Raw genomic sequence first — 16,153 nt, forward strand, 5'->3', positions numbered from 1 at the left:
TGGTTGCGACTCGTAATTAAAGCGAAGAAGAAGATCTCATAACTGATTATTCCCTCCAATAAATAAGAGATTGCTAAAAATAAGTTCACTTTTACAAGATGCCTGTGTGCTTTGTACCAGGTTGTAATCACATAAGTGATCATACTTATAGATCATAGCTCGTTCTATCGCTTCCCGTCTGATGAAAGGACCAGGAGTCGCTGGATCAGAGATCTCAGGTAATACACATGTTGTGCATGGAACACAGTCAAGCTAGCTACATAGCTAGTAGCGAGCACGTTAATTAGCATCACATTACTTAGCCTTGTCATTTGTATTAGCCTTAACATGAAGTGAACCCAAATGTTAAACAGTAAGAGTAGTCATGATGTTAAGTATTTTGTGAAACATTTGAAGAGGAGCCTATCGCCAGGTGCTAAGGGGGCGGGAGGTAGGCTAACGGCAGATTAGCATCTGCGATCTTTTCTACTTAATGCTATCTGCTCAAATGGTTAACATTGAACATTAAAAGATCAGGCAGTTCAGGGAGAGTCGAAGGAAGGAAGGAAGGCAGGCAGGCAGCTTTGCATGACATGTATTTATTTATAGAAGGACCATGCATACAAAAACATTAATCTCAGCAAAGAGAAGAGATGCAATATGCCAGATTATAGCTAATAGCTAATTTCCATCTGTGGTCCATTCTTCTGGACGTGTTTCATTGTGATGATAGTGAGTCAATCTGGTTGTTGGAAAGACAGTAGTTGAGTGATTACTGAGAGAACATTATTAAAAGAGATAATTATTCAAAGTGTTGTTACTGACCTTTTTCTCTTTTATTTCCTTTCCCTCACCTGTAACTGCTGAGACCCTGAGGAACATGCACACTGGACTGACCTGCTCTGGCAACCTGATTTCCACTGTACGTAATAGTATTTGGTTATGGTATATTATTTATATACATCAAAGGCACAATGCACCCCCCAGAGACACACATGTATTGAGTGTGATATTGTGCATAGGTCAAGTGAAATCATCTTTACACACGAGGAAACTGTAGGAGCGGCAACTTGTTTTGAAATTGAATTTTTAATATCCGAAAATGAAGTTGATATGTTTTCTTTATTCTTCTCTCTTCCCAGCTCCATCCATCACCGTGCTCTGTTCCTGAGGGTCCTGCTTGCTAATCAATGCTCATATGTTTTCACACAATTACAAATAAAGTCAATGTATTGTATGACATGAAGTTGTGCTTCATTCGGAGTCAATAATAAATCCATTCTGCCTTCAACTGCACTGACTGTGGACTGCACCGACATCCATGTAGCTGCCCCCCAGTAAGATGAACCAAGCAAAGAGGGTCAACATCATGCCCAAGGACATCCAGCTGGCCCGCTGCATCCGCGAGAGAGGGCTTAGACTGACCTGAGACCAGCACACCCAAACACAACGGCTCTTTTAAGAGCCACCTACAGTTTCAAAGAGTTGCAATCCTACGTTATTATAATTATTAAACTGGTTCATGTATCACTTAGTTTACTGAACCGTGATGAATGAAAGAAATGAGTGAGGTAGTGGTTTAAAGAAGTTACAAAGACATTAATATATGAGTAACAGGTCAGTGTAAACACAAGCTTCTGTCAATTATGGATCACTCAAACTATTTATATAAAAATATGTAATAAAGTTCTAAAACAAGTATTCGGTATATTCCTTGATAGCTTTTGGAGAAGGTTGTTGTTAAGTTTACTAAAATCTATCATTTCAACTGTTTCACTTTATAAAAAGGAACAGGTGAGTAGAGCATCATTGAGTTTCTTATTCTGTCAGTAAATTATCCAAATGAAATGTTTATCATTATTTTATTCAACCCTAAACAAATTGATTGTACCTTTTTAATAATGACCTTACATGGTCGCCAAAGTTAAATTAACTTCAGAAAATCAAATCTGTTCTGAGAAAAAACTACTAAATGTTTAAAGATAGCAACTTGCCATCCCACTGAAGAACAGTCCGTAGAGATTTAAAGGCGTAGTTGTAGTTCAGTCCAACGTTTCATTTGGATTCATTTCTCCAACAGTCAACTATTTTCATAAAGAATATATATATTTTTCAAAGTCAACTTTATTGTCAATCTTACTCAGTTTGTGTTTATAGACAGAGATCAAAAATACTTTAAATCAATAAAATTATACAATTTACAGATATGTATATATATATATATATCCTATATAATGATGGTGGACACTTCACCTCCAGCAGGGCAGATGGCTGCACAAGTCCATCGGGGGATGCTCCCAAAACACAGACTCACTCACAAAGAGACCAGACTCGAACACTGTCTCCTGAGAGGCCTGCACAAAAGCCTTCGGCCTCGTTTAAAACCCCCCAGTTGACAGCCATGACTCCGTCCAAGTTGTACCCCCCCGAGCACCCTCTTCATGAGGGACGTGCATGGAGTGGATGAAAGTCCCGACCGCAGCACAGAACCAAACTTGCTGGCTGTCAACCTGCCCCGCCTGTGTAACTGCCACTTTGTCCGCTGTCCTCCGGTGGCTGTCTGGATGGCAGCTTGCTGGTCTCTGCTCAGTCGCATTGAGGCAAGAATTGCCTCAAGCCCCCGACCCCCTTCACCAGCTCCGGCACGGTGACAATGGCATGATGTTGAGGCCGCGGCTCTGGCTCAGGTGACAAAAGCCATGCCATGCCACACTGTGCGCCCCTCAGTGCAGACCTGAACCAGTCTACATCCTGAGTGGCGATGTCTCTGGCCAGTGGGTTGTATGTCTCCTCTCACTGTTGGTAGAGTTGAGACCACCGGCTGGACTACTTTGGAAGTGCCAGGCTTCCTCCACTGGCACTCAACATCTGTGGAGCTGATCTGCCACATGGCACATATTGCCAATGCTGCAGCGTGGCTGCATTTGTACATCCCCCGTGCACAATCACAGACAGCGCTCTGCATCGCGCCATCGTCTCCCATGCAGATCTGTACAAATAAAGAAAGTACCATGTTGTTAGCATGCTATAATAGATTGAATGAGCAATAATACAAGGATGGTCCGGATCTGGGGTGGGGAGGGGTTATTTTTCCATAGTTTGTCCTCTTGTCTGATTGTTGTTGTTGTTTGTTTTTTCTGTATTTTTTGTAATGTGTGTTGTACTGGTTGTGATTGTACATTGTATTTTTCTAATGTGTATGAATACATTTTTGAAAAACATTTTGATCAACAATAAAAAGGATTTGGTCAGGATCTAGACTCAGTGTGTAGTTTATTAATTAATCAATGCTCTCTACATTAGGAAAACACATACCAGTGTACCCGAGGGAGTCACGCACAGCTGTGCCTGGATAACCAAACAAATTGACAAGATAACCAAAACCCTTGAATCTACACACAGCAAATAAACTCAAATGACACAACGAGATGTAAAAGGAAATCACACATACAGTATAGTCGATATAAAACTGGCCGCTTCAATCTGAAGAGCAACTAAAACAAAACACGGGAGTGTACCTTGTTCTTGTGAACACTAATGTTATGCACAGCACACACAGACCACGAAGTTCTAAAGGAGAACACTAGTTACTGAAACAAAACACGTTAGTGTACCTTGTTAGCTAATGTTAGCTAGCTGACATTAACGTTACACATTGCACTCATATTACTCACCAACACCTTGTAAAGCCGGTCCCGCTGCTCTTACAGAACCGAATAACTCCCCTTTCGTGTATGTACAGCTCTCAACGTGTCCAGTCTTGTAGTCACCTCGTTTTATACTTTTATTCTCATTCTGAAAGAAACAGGTGACATTTGCTAACGTGACGGCCATCTTTGTGATGGTGACGCGTATTGTGCGAGACCAAGAGACCTGTAGTTCACTCAGCGGTTTCACACAAAAAATGTGTAACTCACAGTTTTACGACACATTTTAATTTTTTTGACTTGCAAAATATTCTTTTAAATGACAAACATCATATGTGTCATTCGTGGCACAATTCAAACGGGATCAAAAGATAACCTTTCTCTCTCCATTGACTTCAATGTATAATTTTACGCTTCCGGGGTCCCATGGAGCCTCCCGGAAAGGGAGGGACTTCGCCTCTCTATGAGCATCTCTCTTTCACAGGCAATGAGAAATGGGTGGAGCTTGCATAATTCCTGGTCACTTGATTACAACTATAAGGCGTTGCTTGGTTACAGGGGGTGGTTCAATTTACCCACTGGCTCAATTTACCCCCTTCTCCCTACCTCTGAATTGTAGTTGGGAAGAAGTCCAAAAGTAGCAACAAATTGAAATATTCAAGAAAAGCACAAGTATCTTGACTTAGTTACAACACTGTAAAGTAGTATAGAGAATAAAAAATGAATACATTACAGTTGAAATTGAACGGGTCTTTTATTATTCTTTGCGAAATTAACTGATTACAGAGAGTTAGGCGAGCCCCTGAAGGCATCACGAGCCCTAGCAACCACTACTAGAGTTACGTGTACCATAGCAACCATGGAGGGTGAGCTTTCGTTAATGGAAGAAAAAGGCAAAGAGGTCACTCAAGAACAGAAGGAACTCCTCTACAACCAAGTCAAAGAACCCAAGTAAGGAAAACACATACTCAACAAACACCTTGTAGGTCAACCGTGAACTTTGTTAACCTAAAATTGGCTTTATTAGTTTGCCTATTTTGTTGCTAACAATGGGCTAACATTGCTAACAAGGCTGAACTAGCAATGTAGCTTAGTTAGTTAGTATTGCGAAAAATAGTTAATTTAGCATGGAAATATTACAAGCTTAATGTAGCTTTCTATTTAGTCGTTTACTCATAACTGTTAGCTAAGAGTAGAGGAAGTACAGGCACAAACTTGGATAGGTTACATTATGACATGTTGTTCAGGTCTTCTGCATTTTATTATGTTAACTACTACAAAATAACAAGTTGAGCTTCTGTTTTTCTTGCTGAATTATCAGTAGTGAGTCAATAGCTTATATTTTACAGGTGTTTAAGTTAAAATGTTCACCGTACAAACCTTAAACTACAAACAAACCATTATTATTATCTTGACCTGACTATAAAGTTGTCACTTTTACCCCGAGATGTTCCAATGCAGCCCTCCTGGCAGAGATCGACATGTTGGAGCGGTTCATCGGTCGACTGGATCCTCAGGACCTGGTGTCTCAAGCTGGTGGGGACGATTCGGGGGCAGCAGGAGACTCCCAGCTGGAGGGTGGGGTAAGTGCTAACCAATGAGAACAAAACTCCTTTACTACTACAACACAAAAATCAAGATAAGTAAATTATTCTTGAGTAAAGTCACTTAATACTTTCTGGGTTAAAAGTGTGATAGCTATTGCTTCATATTAACTAACATTAGTAAGGCCTGCCACAATCTCAGGTACAATCCTGATTCTAAATATGTTGCCGGACAGATGACCTCTCTGCATTCCGCTTCTCATTTTGTAAATGTGTTTGTGCCTTGTCAGGGACCGAGGCGGAGGTCCCAGTCCAACATATCGGATCGCCTCCAGCAGCTGACCTTGGAACAAAAACTTTATGTGGCACAGAGAGAAGTAGCAGAGACACGACAGGACCAGGAGAAACTCAAACAGAGACATGACCAAATTCAGGACAACTACAAGGTTTTAATACACACTTGCATAAAAAAAACAATGCACGCCTACAAAAAATGTCCCCTGGTAACTCTGCTTGTATCTCCAGGCCTCTATGGAAGAAGCAGATTTGCGTCTTGCCGAAATCAGGAAGGCTAAGATCGACTTTGAACGCAGAATGGTCAAACCTATGAAGGACAAAAGGTTGGAAATGATGGAGCCCAACAAGCTGCTCCGGTACATCGAAGACAAGTCAAAGGTAAGAAATAGGGTTCTGTCTAATGACCTTTGAAAAGTAGCATAAAAACTGTTTTTGAAACAAAACGTGGCTACTCATTTTAACTTAAAAAGTTGGCATTATGTTTGCAGTTGTTCAAAGTGAATAGTTTGAATTGACCTCTCATAATTCAAAAATGTTATACAATTTCAAGATATTTAGATTTTATTCTGTTATTTTTCTTCGTCAAATGATGTCATGAAATGCCTCCTTTGTAGTCCTTTGTTTTCTTTCGTAACATAGAAACATTACTACGTAACACTCCACTTCTACTAGCTAGTAGTCCAACACATTGCGTTTGATAGGCTAAGGGTGGAACATCTCTTAGCGGTTGACCAATCACAAAAGAGCAGGCCAGCTAACCAATCAGAGCAAACTAGGCTCTGGTTTCAGACAGAGGGTGAAAAGAAATGCTGCAGCACAGGCAGTATGAGAAAATCAAAGACCTTTTTGAACATTAAAGCATGGAAACATGTCACAGTAGAAGCACACAATATAAATATGAACCTGAAAATGAGCATAATAGGTTTCTTCCTCATGTTTTCTGTACTTTTACAACCCCTACTCATATTTACCATCCCCCAACCTTCATCCACATGATCTACTCTGTTCACAAACAGGTCACACAGGTGGAGAAGTTGACTCGGCAGAACCATGCACTGAAGGTCCGCGAGAAGAAGCTTCAGCAGCAGCTTCAACAGAAGAAAGAGACGGGGAAAGCCGAGTACGAGGTAGATGATGAGAGTGTGAGGGTTATAACCAGAGGGGCTAACAAGGCTAGAAAGAGTGTTACCAATGATGACCCATCATCATTGGGTGTCACTCTCTGCTTGTCAGTTACTGTAACAATGTGTGGTACTGTGTGTTGTTTTTTGAAGATTTTCCAGGAGTACAGCGAGCAGAGAATAGACAAAAACCGGGATGAACTTCAAGTCAACAATTTGAAAGTACAACGTGTCCTCAGTTCACACAAGGTAAGTCATTACAATGTGTGAGAGAGGTCGTTCTCTCTGTGTTATCTAGTGTAGATAAATGAAATGTTGCAGTATAGCTTGACTTAGCTCCAGCTTCTAAATCTGCATGAGTGTGTTTTTTTCTATTGACGAAAAGGATATTCTACCAAAACTTCAGGTAAACAATAGTACCATGACAATTGCAATTGATATAATCAGATACGAATAGCATACATTACAATTATATAACAACAAATGAGAATAATATACACATATATTAACGTATTCAGTTTTTCTAAAAACCTTTTCAGTTGTTTTATAAACTGAGTGATCAAATAACATAATTCAGTTCATGCATACATAATAATACAATTAATCATATAGTGAAGAGCACCACCATCTGGATTGTCACAGTAACAACAAATATATTTTATGTGTGGGATATTTCCCAATAAAAAAAAAAAAAAGTTGGGACTTTTTCTTGTATCATGAACTATAATTACAAGAAATATTAATGACTTGTTAACAATTACAGTAGCAACGGGTTTTTTATGTTAACATTGTAAAATATACTTCCATAGCTTTGCTCGAAATACAGCAATAATAATGTTAGAGGTGTCCCCTCCAGTTTATGTGGTGGTGTGTGTGTGTGTGTGTGTGTGTGTGTGTGTGTGTGTGTGTGTGTGTGTGTGTGTGTGTGTGTGTGTGTGTGTGTGTGTGTGTGTGTGTGTGTGTGTGTGTGTGTCTTCAGGAGAAGCTGCAGAGTGTGACACGAGAGTCCACAGAGCTGAGCGATGACATCACCAGGAAGAAGCAGATGCTGGCCAAACTTGAGGAGGAGATGGTGCGCGCTGAGGAGGTTTGTCAGAGCGGCAGAGTGCATTGAATAATGCACGGCAGACCCAAAACGATGGAATCTGTTAATACTTCTAGCCTCTTTTAAACTGTACTTCACTAGCAAGGACCACGCCACAACAGTATGATGTGTGTAGGTTTAATGAAGGAAGTAACAATGAATTGATATGGAGGGGGTGATGAAATGATGATGGCGAATGGTCCTGGCAGAGGGAAACTCAAAATGCTGTTTAAATCTCTGGCATGATTTTGCTTGGGCTTATTACGGGACCCCAGATGGTTGCTAGAATGAGACATTTTAAAATATGAACTAGTTGAATAGGAGTGGAGACAGGTGGAGAGGATGAGGGGATGTAGGGACAAGGGAAGGGAGGGAGGAAGGGATGTCGGGATGAGGGATGAAGGGATGGAGGGATAAGGGATGTCGGGATGAAAAGATTCGGGATGTCGGGATAAGGGATGTCGGGATAAGGGATGGAAAGAGAAGGGATGGAGGGATAAGGGATGGAAAGAGAAGGGATGTCGGGATAAGGGATGGAAGGAGAAGGGATGGAGGGATAAGGGATGGAAAGAGAAGGGATGGAGGTATAAGGGATGGAGGGATAAGGGATGGAGGGATAAGGGATGAAAGGAGAAGGGATGGAGGGATAAGGGATGGAGGGATAAGGGATGGAGGGATAAGGGATGAAAGGAGAAGGGATGGAGGGATAAGGGATGGAAGGAGAAGGGGAGGAGGGATGGAGGGATAAGGGATGAAAGGAGAAGGGATGGAGGGATAAGGGATGGAAAGAGAAGGGATGGAGGGATAAGGGATGGAAGGAGAAGGGATGGAGGGAGAAGGGATGGAGGGATAAGGGATGGATGGATAAGGGATGGAGGGATAAGGGATGGAGGGATAAGGGATGGAAGGAGAAGGGATGGATGGATAAGGGATGGAGGGATAAGGGATGGAAGGAGAAGGGATGGATGGATAAGGGATGGAGGGATAAGGGATAAGGGATGGATGGATAAGGGATGGAGGGATAAGGGATGGAGGGATAAGGGATGGAAGGAGAAGGGATGGAGGGATAAGGGATGGAGGGATGTAGGGAGGAATCGATGACGGGTCGATGGTTGGAGGGATGAAGGGTCTTAGGATGAGGAAGAAGTAGGAATGTATGAAGGGAAGGGAGAGGGAGGGTGGGTTGAGAGAATGGAGACAAGCAATGGCTGGATGTTTGGCCGGATAGCAAGGCAAGGCAAGTTTATTGATATAGCACCTTTCAACACAAGGCAATTCAAAGTGCTTTACAAAAAATAAAGACATTAAGAGCATTAAGAAACATATTATAAAATGGTATCCAAAAACACTCATTTAAAAGCAAAGATAAAGAGCAAAGTGAGTCAAAGTTAAAGTGCAGTGTGAGATATGAATATATCAATCAAAAGCAGCGGCAAAAAGAAAAGTCTTCAGCCTGGATTTAAAAGTAGTCAGAGTTGCAGCGGACCTGCAGGTTTCTGGGAGTGTGTTCCAGATGTTTGGAGCATAATAACTGAACGCTGCTTCTCCAGGTTTAGTTCTGACTCTGGGGACAGAAAGCTGACCAGTCCCTGAAGACCTGAGAGATCTGGATGGTTCATAATTTAGCAGGAGATCAGAAATGTATTTTGGGCCTAAACCATTCAGTGCTTTATAAACCAGCAGCAGTATTTTGAAATCTATTCTTTGACACACAGGAAGCCAGTGTAAAGACTTCAGAACAGGAGTGATGTGATCCACTTTCTTAGTGTTAGTGAGGACTCGAGCAGCGGCGTTCTGAATCAGCTGCAGCTTTCTAATAGATGTTTTAGTGAGACCTGTGAAGACACCATTGCAGTAGTCGAGTCGACTGAAGGTAAAAGCATGGACAAGCTTTTCCTGCTGTGACATTAGTCTTTTAATTGACATGCTCAGCTGGGAGTAGAGATGGGGTCGAGGCGTGGCCATGCTCCATAAACTTCATGTATCTCTTAGTTCTGTGAATGTACTTCGTTCCTTGTACTTCAGGAGCGTCTGAAGGCAGAGGCCCTCAACCAGCACCTGCGGCGCCAGATGACAGATTACCAGGCTCCTGGTATCACAGAGTACATGCAGGTCAAGGGCAAACACAAGAAGCTGCAGCAGAGCATTCACACTCTGGATAGAACAATTGGGATCGCTGAGGTAAGCATTCCATTTTTCATTTACCCCAAAGACAACACACTATCTTTGGAATTCTCTCCAGGACTCTCTGACACTTGATGATATGATTTGAAGTGTTGTTTATCTTCTTTTGTTTTATCATACCACACCCACTCATACCAGCTGCATAACAAACTGTTGCGAGAGGAACCAAAACAGTGGGCTCTCTCTTCTCTGTTTTCCCCAGATGGCCTTGAAGACCCGCTCTACAGTCCGCAGCGCACAGAGAGCCTCTCTTCCTGCCGTGTGCAGAGCTGAGGCTGGAGCGAGACCTGCAGAGCAGCACATCCCAGTGAAGCTCCCGCACATAGCAGAACACCGCACTTAGAGAACACTTAGAGAACACATAGAGAACACTTAGAGAACACATAGAGAACACATAGAGAACACATAGAGAACACTTAGAGAACACATAGAGAACACTTAGAGAACACTTAGAGAACACTTAGAGAACACATAGAGAACACTTAGAGAACACATAGAGAACACATAGAGAACACATAGAGAACACTTAGAGAACACATAGAGAACACATAGAGAACACTTAGAGAACACATAGAGAACACTTAGAGAACACTTAGAGAACACATAGAGAACACATAGAGAACACATAGAGAACACATAGAGAACACTTAGAGAACACATAGAGAACACATAGAGAACACTTAGAGAACACATAGAGAACACTTAGAGAACACTTAGAGAACACATAGAGAACCAGAGAAGGAGACTTAGAGAATCAGAGAAGGAGACTGTGCTACTGCTGCAAACACAATGGTGCTCTAGGAGGAGATTCAGGTGATAAGGTGGGGGGGGTCTTACCTTGGTTGCTGATTGGCTAATGGTTACACAAGCCAAAACATCGTTATGACTTCACAAAGTTTCCAAAATCTGATCAGCTCATTTTCAGACAGGTTTTTATAGAAATGGATCAGGACAAAAAGAAAGAGAATCTTTTTCCACATATGTATAAAACATGAAAAAGTGGATCTTGCATAATCGGTGACCTTTAATACTTTTTAGAAAATGTTCGGGGAATACAACCTTGAAGTCTTAGTTTCCCCCCCCTGTACAGGAGAGATGTTTGCATGAAGAATGAACTGTACTGTAGATCTTCTATTCATCTCAATCCACGCTCCATCAAGCCCTGTTGCCTCAATCACTAAACAATCATTGTATACTGAATTATTTTGATAAATGATGTATTCCTTACTGTGTATTGGTTACTATGCCATCACGATGATGTACTCAATTAATTATGTCAGTTATGCTCTATTGATTCAACTTTTTCACCCACTGTTGGGAATAAAGCTCACTGCAACGATCTTTGCATGAAATGAGATTTTAACTGGTTCTAATGATACATTTAAGCCTTTAAATCTTACTTACCTATTAATGTCATCGACTATTTTGCGTTATGCCTTTGAAGTCATCTTTGCTGGGCCATAGTACTGACTTGTCTCCATTTATAGAACATGTGTCTAACTGTGCACTGATGGACATCTAAACTCTGAGAGATGATTTTGTTACCCTCTCCAGCGTTATGCAAATCCACAATTCTTGATTGTAGGTCTTCTGAGATCTCTTTTTTGCCAGGCATGGTTCACATCAGCAGATTGTGAACAGAACATTTAAATGTTTGAGAGCTTAATCCACACTTTCACTGAATACAACGGGGTGTGCTAAGTCCTAACTCGATTAGCTTTTGTTTAAGTATAGGGGTTCAAATACTTTTTCCAACCTACACTGTGAATGTTTAAATTGGGTTTTAAATACGGACAAGCACAAGCAATCATTTGTGTTCATTAATTATTGCAATTCAGATGAAGATCAGACCTCGTTTTAGCACAAATGTAAACATAAATGCAGGTTATTACAAAGGGTTCTCTTGCCACAAAAATGTTTGGATGTCATTAATTTTCTTGTAATGGGTTATGTAAGTTATGTATGTTAAGTAATCGGTTTCCATCACTGACAATAAGTAGCCAAATGTACTCAATATAAAATGCAAAAAATCACCTCAAACTCGACAAACTATTTCCTTTATTAGAAAGAAATCCTCGGAGGTATGAGCCCTCAGAGAACTCTACGTTATGATGTTACATGCCATATATACAGTTATATACATAAAAGTGCAATGTCACAATGGGTAAGCTGTTTATTTACGATTAACTCTGTCATACAACTGCTGTGAGAAAATGGCATTGTTACTAATTCATGTGTTTTCTTCTGCGTCGATGTGAACATTTAACAGCATGTCTGAAGTTCCTCTAAAACATTTTTAAAGGCACTTTCACAAGTACATACTACAGATGTACATACTACAGCTTAAAGCCTACACAGGGCATGAGTCCTACTGTTGATGATAACAACATAGTGACAAAAGCACTTCTTCATTTTTTTTTTGTACAACTGGCTTCATACTGTATCTCTGGATATTTATTCTACATCATTTGTTCTAAGTCGTTTCTACCCAGAAACAAAAATGGTCACAAAAATAATGAAAGTTAGTAAATCAGAAATGAATCATCTTTTTAATTATTATACACACAAGTCAAAAATAGTGTAAACCTGCTATTAGAAAGTGTTGTGGGTGTTAATATGCGCAGCTAGACAAACTATCCCAGGAGGACATCCACCCAGTTTGTTTTGTCTCTACAGTACTGAGGTTATTACAAACACAAGACATCAGGGTCGCAGTCACACAGTCGCCGCTCTGGCACAGACAGCTTTATGGGGCTACTGCATTTCAATGCAACTCTACACACACACTGGTTGTCCATCATTGATCCTGTTTTCTGCCACATGTCAAGCATTTAGAGGTGTCATCCACAAATGCACAAAATCCAGTACGACAATAAAAAAAGAAAAGAAATATTGACAGTCTCACCTGAACATAAAACAGACACAAGTTAGCTTCTGTTTCAGGACAAGCATCTGGCTTTCACGCTAACAGTCATCAGGTCCATGGCTAGCGGCAGCGCTCCCGCCATGAGTCGATACACACGGGACTATGAAGAACGGCTACATCATACAAGGAGGGACACCATCCATGCTGTGTACGGTCATATCTTTGGGTAGGTAAAGCCAAGCAAGGCGTAAAAGAAGCTATGACGTGTTCCACATATAGCTTTGTTTAGTATACTCTAAAGGAGATCATTTGTCATCGTTTTTCACACTTTTGTTATACAGATGCAAAGGCTTAATTTATTATTAGGCTTATTGTATGCCTGAATTAAAAAATGCATCAAACATACATAGTGAAGTAGTGGTTTAATCCAATAGTCATGTTTCCTTCCAGGCAACATGTTCAAAATAAATGTAAGTGAATCCAGCACGGAGGTGACGTTTCTGAAACACAGGAGAAGGTATGCCTTGGCAAAAGTAAGTGTGTACGCTAGTGAAGAAAACACGCTGCTATCAGTACTATCATCTATTAACAACGTACCGTTAAGGGTTTCAATCAGTCCAACCTTCACACCCTTTCTCTCCAGGTAGTCACAGCAACTTAATAATATGTGTGGAATCGGTTAGTAAGGCCTTTCAACCAGTTCAAAACACCTTCACTGGCTCTGCTATAGGAGAGCAAAAAGTTAAACAAATCATAATGTGGAGTGAGATGCCGCCGCTTCAGGTTCAGTGGTAAACGGGAGCTACATGCGGCGTGTTCAGAGTTCATGAATGTCTGTAAACTAAACTACCTTGTGTATATGTGTCTAAAATCATGAAGGAAGCCTCTGTGATTTGTTGTTTGAAGGTCTTTACAAAACAGAAAAAAAGAAGTTAGATAATATTAACCTAAGCATATGAACACATAACTGGAGGTCTGTTAGCATACTCCTGTCCTCTTTATGATGCTTTCAAATGTATTTTCCTGTCCAGGTCATTTACACGTTCTCAGATAGTAGGTTCAGTAAATCGATGAAGACATTGGTAACATTTTGCAGCTCCTGGAATTCGAGGGTTTTTGCTTTACATTTCCGCCTCGGTGGTCACATGGTGCAGGACTTGTCCAAAGGGTCCTGAGCAGACGTGGGTGGAGGCGGTGAGGCCTGGCTGGTCTTGGGCAGGACCATGGGCTTGGGCCTCAGGGCGGGGGGTTTGAGTTGTACCCCCATGCGGGGTGCCACCAGGGGCTTGAAGGTGCTCATGGTGTCGCTGGAGGAGCTGGTGCTGCGGCGGATGGGCGGCTCTGTGTTGGCGGTGGACCTCAGCGTGACGCCGTGGATGGGGCTGAGGGACTCGCTGGAGCTGGCCGGCGTGGGACCCCCCCCGCTGCCCCCGGAGGTCTGCCGCTGCTCCAGGGTGTCCAGCACCACGTCGGGGGCGTGCTTGGCCGAGCTCTGTCTCTCCAGCTCGCGCAGCTCATTCAGGGCGGTGTTCATCGTCTCCTCTATGTCCTGTGGGGGAGAGAGAGAGAGAGGGGGGGGTTTAGGGGGGAGAAGAGACTGTAAGGGTGAGGGAGATTAGCAGCACACAGGAAGGCGGGGGGTAAAAAGGAGAGAAAACTGCCAAGACTTGAGAGTTGGAGGGCAGGGAACATACAAAGTGATGTTAACAGAGGACCACAGTGACAGATTTTCAAGAAAGCATGCATTATACATGCGGAGAGTTGGCAGAGACTCGGCAACTCTCGCTCTACATGCTAATGACTTCAAACAGTGAAGGAGATGCAGAAAACACTGATGATCTGAGCATGCTCGCAGTACGCAGACAGACAGCCCAGCAAAGTGACCTCTAATTCAAATGTAATTCATGGATTCACTATTATATTACGTATGTGACAAAAAATGACATCCACAGTCTTCCAATCTGCAGAAATGTGTGTATTAAAGATCCCTATGATGCTGTCTTTCATTACCTTATTATAGGCCTCAGATATCTACAAAACGTCTCTGAAGTGTTTGGCTCGAAATACTGTTTCCAAAGTGCTGATTCTCCGTCTGTGACTTCAGATGAAAACATGGAGCCCCTCCCCACGCCCCTCTGAGAGAGGTTTGGTTAAAAAGAACACAATGGTGCTCTAGGAGTTGTGTTGTTGTGTGCCTATAACCTATGCCTATAGTAGATGTGATGCTATGCGTCCCAGTGTGCAGCTATGCTCCCTGCTGTCTGCCTGTGCAGCTAGCCTTTAGCGTGTAGTTAGCACACGAACACTAGCAGCCAGAGGAAGCAGAAGACTGACTAAGTGTTTACAGGGCGGGGCAGGGCTTTGATGGTGGAGGGAGCTGCGGTCGGGTCGCTGCTCGTCCCGCGCTGACCTGTGCGATGGTCTCCGGGTCCAGGGGCTTGCCACCGTGGTGGTGGAGGTGGTGGGGGTCACCGAAGGCCTTGTACTGGCCCGAAGAGGTGGAGCGGCGGATCGGGGGGCTCTCCATCTTCTTCAGAGACTCGTGGCGGCTGATGTTGGTCAGGCTGCCGTGCCCGGTGCGGCGGCGGCGCTCCGGGCTGTCCATGGGGAGGTGGGACCGAGTCCGCAGCATGTCCCGCGGGCTGAAGTGGCCCAGAACTGGGGAGCCCATCTCAGGGGTCCCTCCATGTCCTCCGTGACCTCCGTGTCCGTGCTGGGAGGGGTGCACCATGACATCATTGGGGCGGGCAGGGGGCCTCCGAGAGGGGGGTTCTGATCTTTTCTTGTGCCGGCTGGAATAGACGGGTGGGACAGAGCGGAAACAACAAAGCTAATTATTTATTTATTCCATACAGTTTTTGTCTTTTAACATTTTATCCCATAATGGCATATAGCTAGATAGTAAACCTTTTTTTTCTGCCAAGGAGGTTGTGTTCTTGGAACATTTTGTCCATCTGTGTAACATTGTGAGACAGGGCAAATGTGCTGCCTTATATTGGAGTCAAAATATGTTTTAAATCGATACGTGAAAGTGTGCAAAGAAACGTGTGAAACAGAAAACAGCAATACAAAAGAAACACCTTCTTTAAACAATTCATGTTGTTACAACACTACGACTTGAAGCTCAAAGCCACACAACAAGTTGTAAAAAGTACTTAAGAAATACAATTATCCAAGAGGCACACAAATGCTCCATTGGGCTCGGGGAATAACTGCGCACTCTAGTTTTTGGACTAACACAAATATAAGCCTTTCATTATTTAAGGGATGCATTTGGCTCTCATTGTGAAACTACAGTAATCCTTCAGACATGAACATCCTCCGAACCTTAGCACAATATGCAGAAATGAATCCTTGTCAATTGGAAAAACAAAGAGTCATCGGTGGCGATGTCAGGGCTTGAAGCTTATTTACAGATCAGGGAGAGCAGA

At 42.5% G+C, this 16,153-nt stretch overlaps 2 protein-coding genes and 1 long non-coding RNA gene across 6 annotated transcripts in view; 2 read left to right on the top strand and 1 right to left on the bottom strand.

Moving 5' to 3' along the window:
* Positions 1–224: 224 nt before the first annotated feature.
* Positions 225–1,678, top strand: LOC139433982 (uncharacterized). Its single transcript, XR_011643377.1, has 2 exons — positions 225–901; positions 1,122–1,678. It is a non-coding gene; the product is annotated as an uncharacterized lncRNA (long non-coding RNA).
* Positions 1,679–4,422: 2,744 nt separating this feature from the next.
* On the top strand, positions 4,423–11,195 carry cfap263 (cilia and flagella associated protein 263). Its single transcript, XM_034085759.2, has 9 exons — positions 4,423–4,577; positions 5,074–5,209; positions 5,461–5,616; positions 5,696–5,845; positions 6,484–6,594; positions 6,742–6,837; positions 7,568–7,675; positions 9,698–9,853; positions 10,059–11,195. The coding sequence occupies exons 1-9, from the start codon at positions 4,486–4,488 to the stop codon at positions 10,197–10,199; spliced, it is 1,146 nt and encodes a 381-aa protein (XP_033941650.1). The 5' UTR covers positions 4,423–4,485; the 3' UTR covers positions 10,200–11,195.
* Positions 11,196–11,290: 95 nt separating this feature from the next.
* Positions 11,291–16,153, bottom strand: part of srgap1a (SLIT-ROBO Rho GTPase activating protein 1a) — a 103,160-nt gene continuing 98,297 nt past the window's right edge. For 2 of the 4 annotated variants that reach the window (XM_034084613.2, XM_034084612.2), the window contains exons 21-22: positions 15,133–15,514; positions 11,291–14,271 (exon numbers count right to left, since the gene is read on the bottom strand). In XM_034084613.2, coding sequence (XP_033940504.1) covers positions 13,864–14,271; positions 15,133–15,514 — 790 coding nt within the window. In that variant the 3' untranslated portion in view covers positions 11,291–13,863. Of the gene's footprint in view, positions 14,272–15,067; positions 15,515–16,153 lie in introns of all 4 variants that reach the window. The other 2 variants (XM_034084614.1, XM_034084616.2) reach the window with 2 other exon arrangements.

Source organism: Pseudochaenichthys georgianus, chromosome 6 (genome assembly GCF_902827115.2).
Source record: "Pseudochaenichthys georgianus chromosome 6, fPseGeo1.2, whole genome shotgun sequence".
Lineage (NCBI taxonomy): Eukaryota > Metazoa > Chordata > Actinopteri > Perciformes > Channichthyidae > Pseudochaenichthys > Pseudochaenichthys georgianus.

Excerpts from the sequence above, each read along its gene's own strand:
- cfap263 (XM_034085759.2), top strand. The coding sequence starts at position 4,486 with ATGGAGGGTGAGCTTTCGTTAATGGAAGAAAAAGGCAAAGAGGTCACT. Across the intron at positions 6,838-7,567 it reads GTGTCCTCAGTTCACACAAG|GAGAAGCTGCAGAGTGTGAC; the intron begins GTAAGTCATTAC and ends GTGTGTCTTCAG. Across the intron at positions 9,854-10,058 it reads GAACAATTGGGATCGCTGAG|ATGGCCTTGAAGACCCGCTC; the intron begins GTAAGCATTCCA and ends TGTTTTCCCCAG.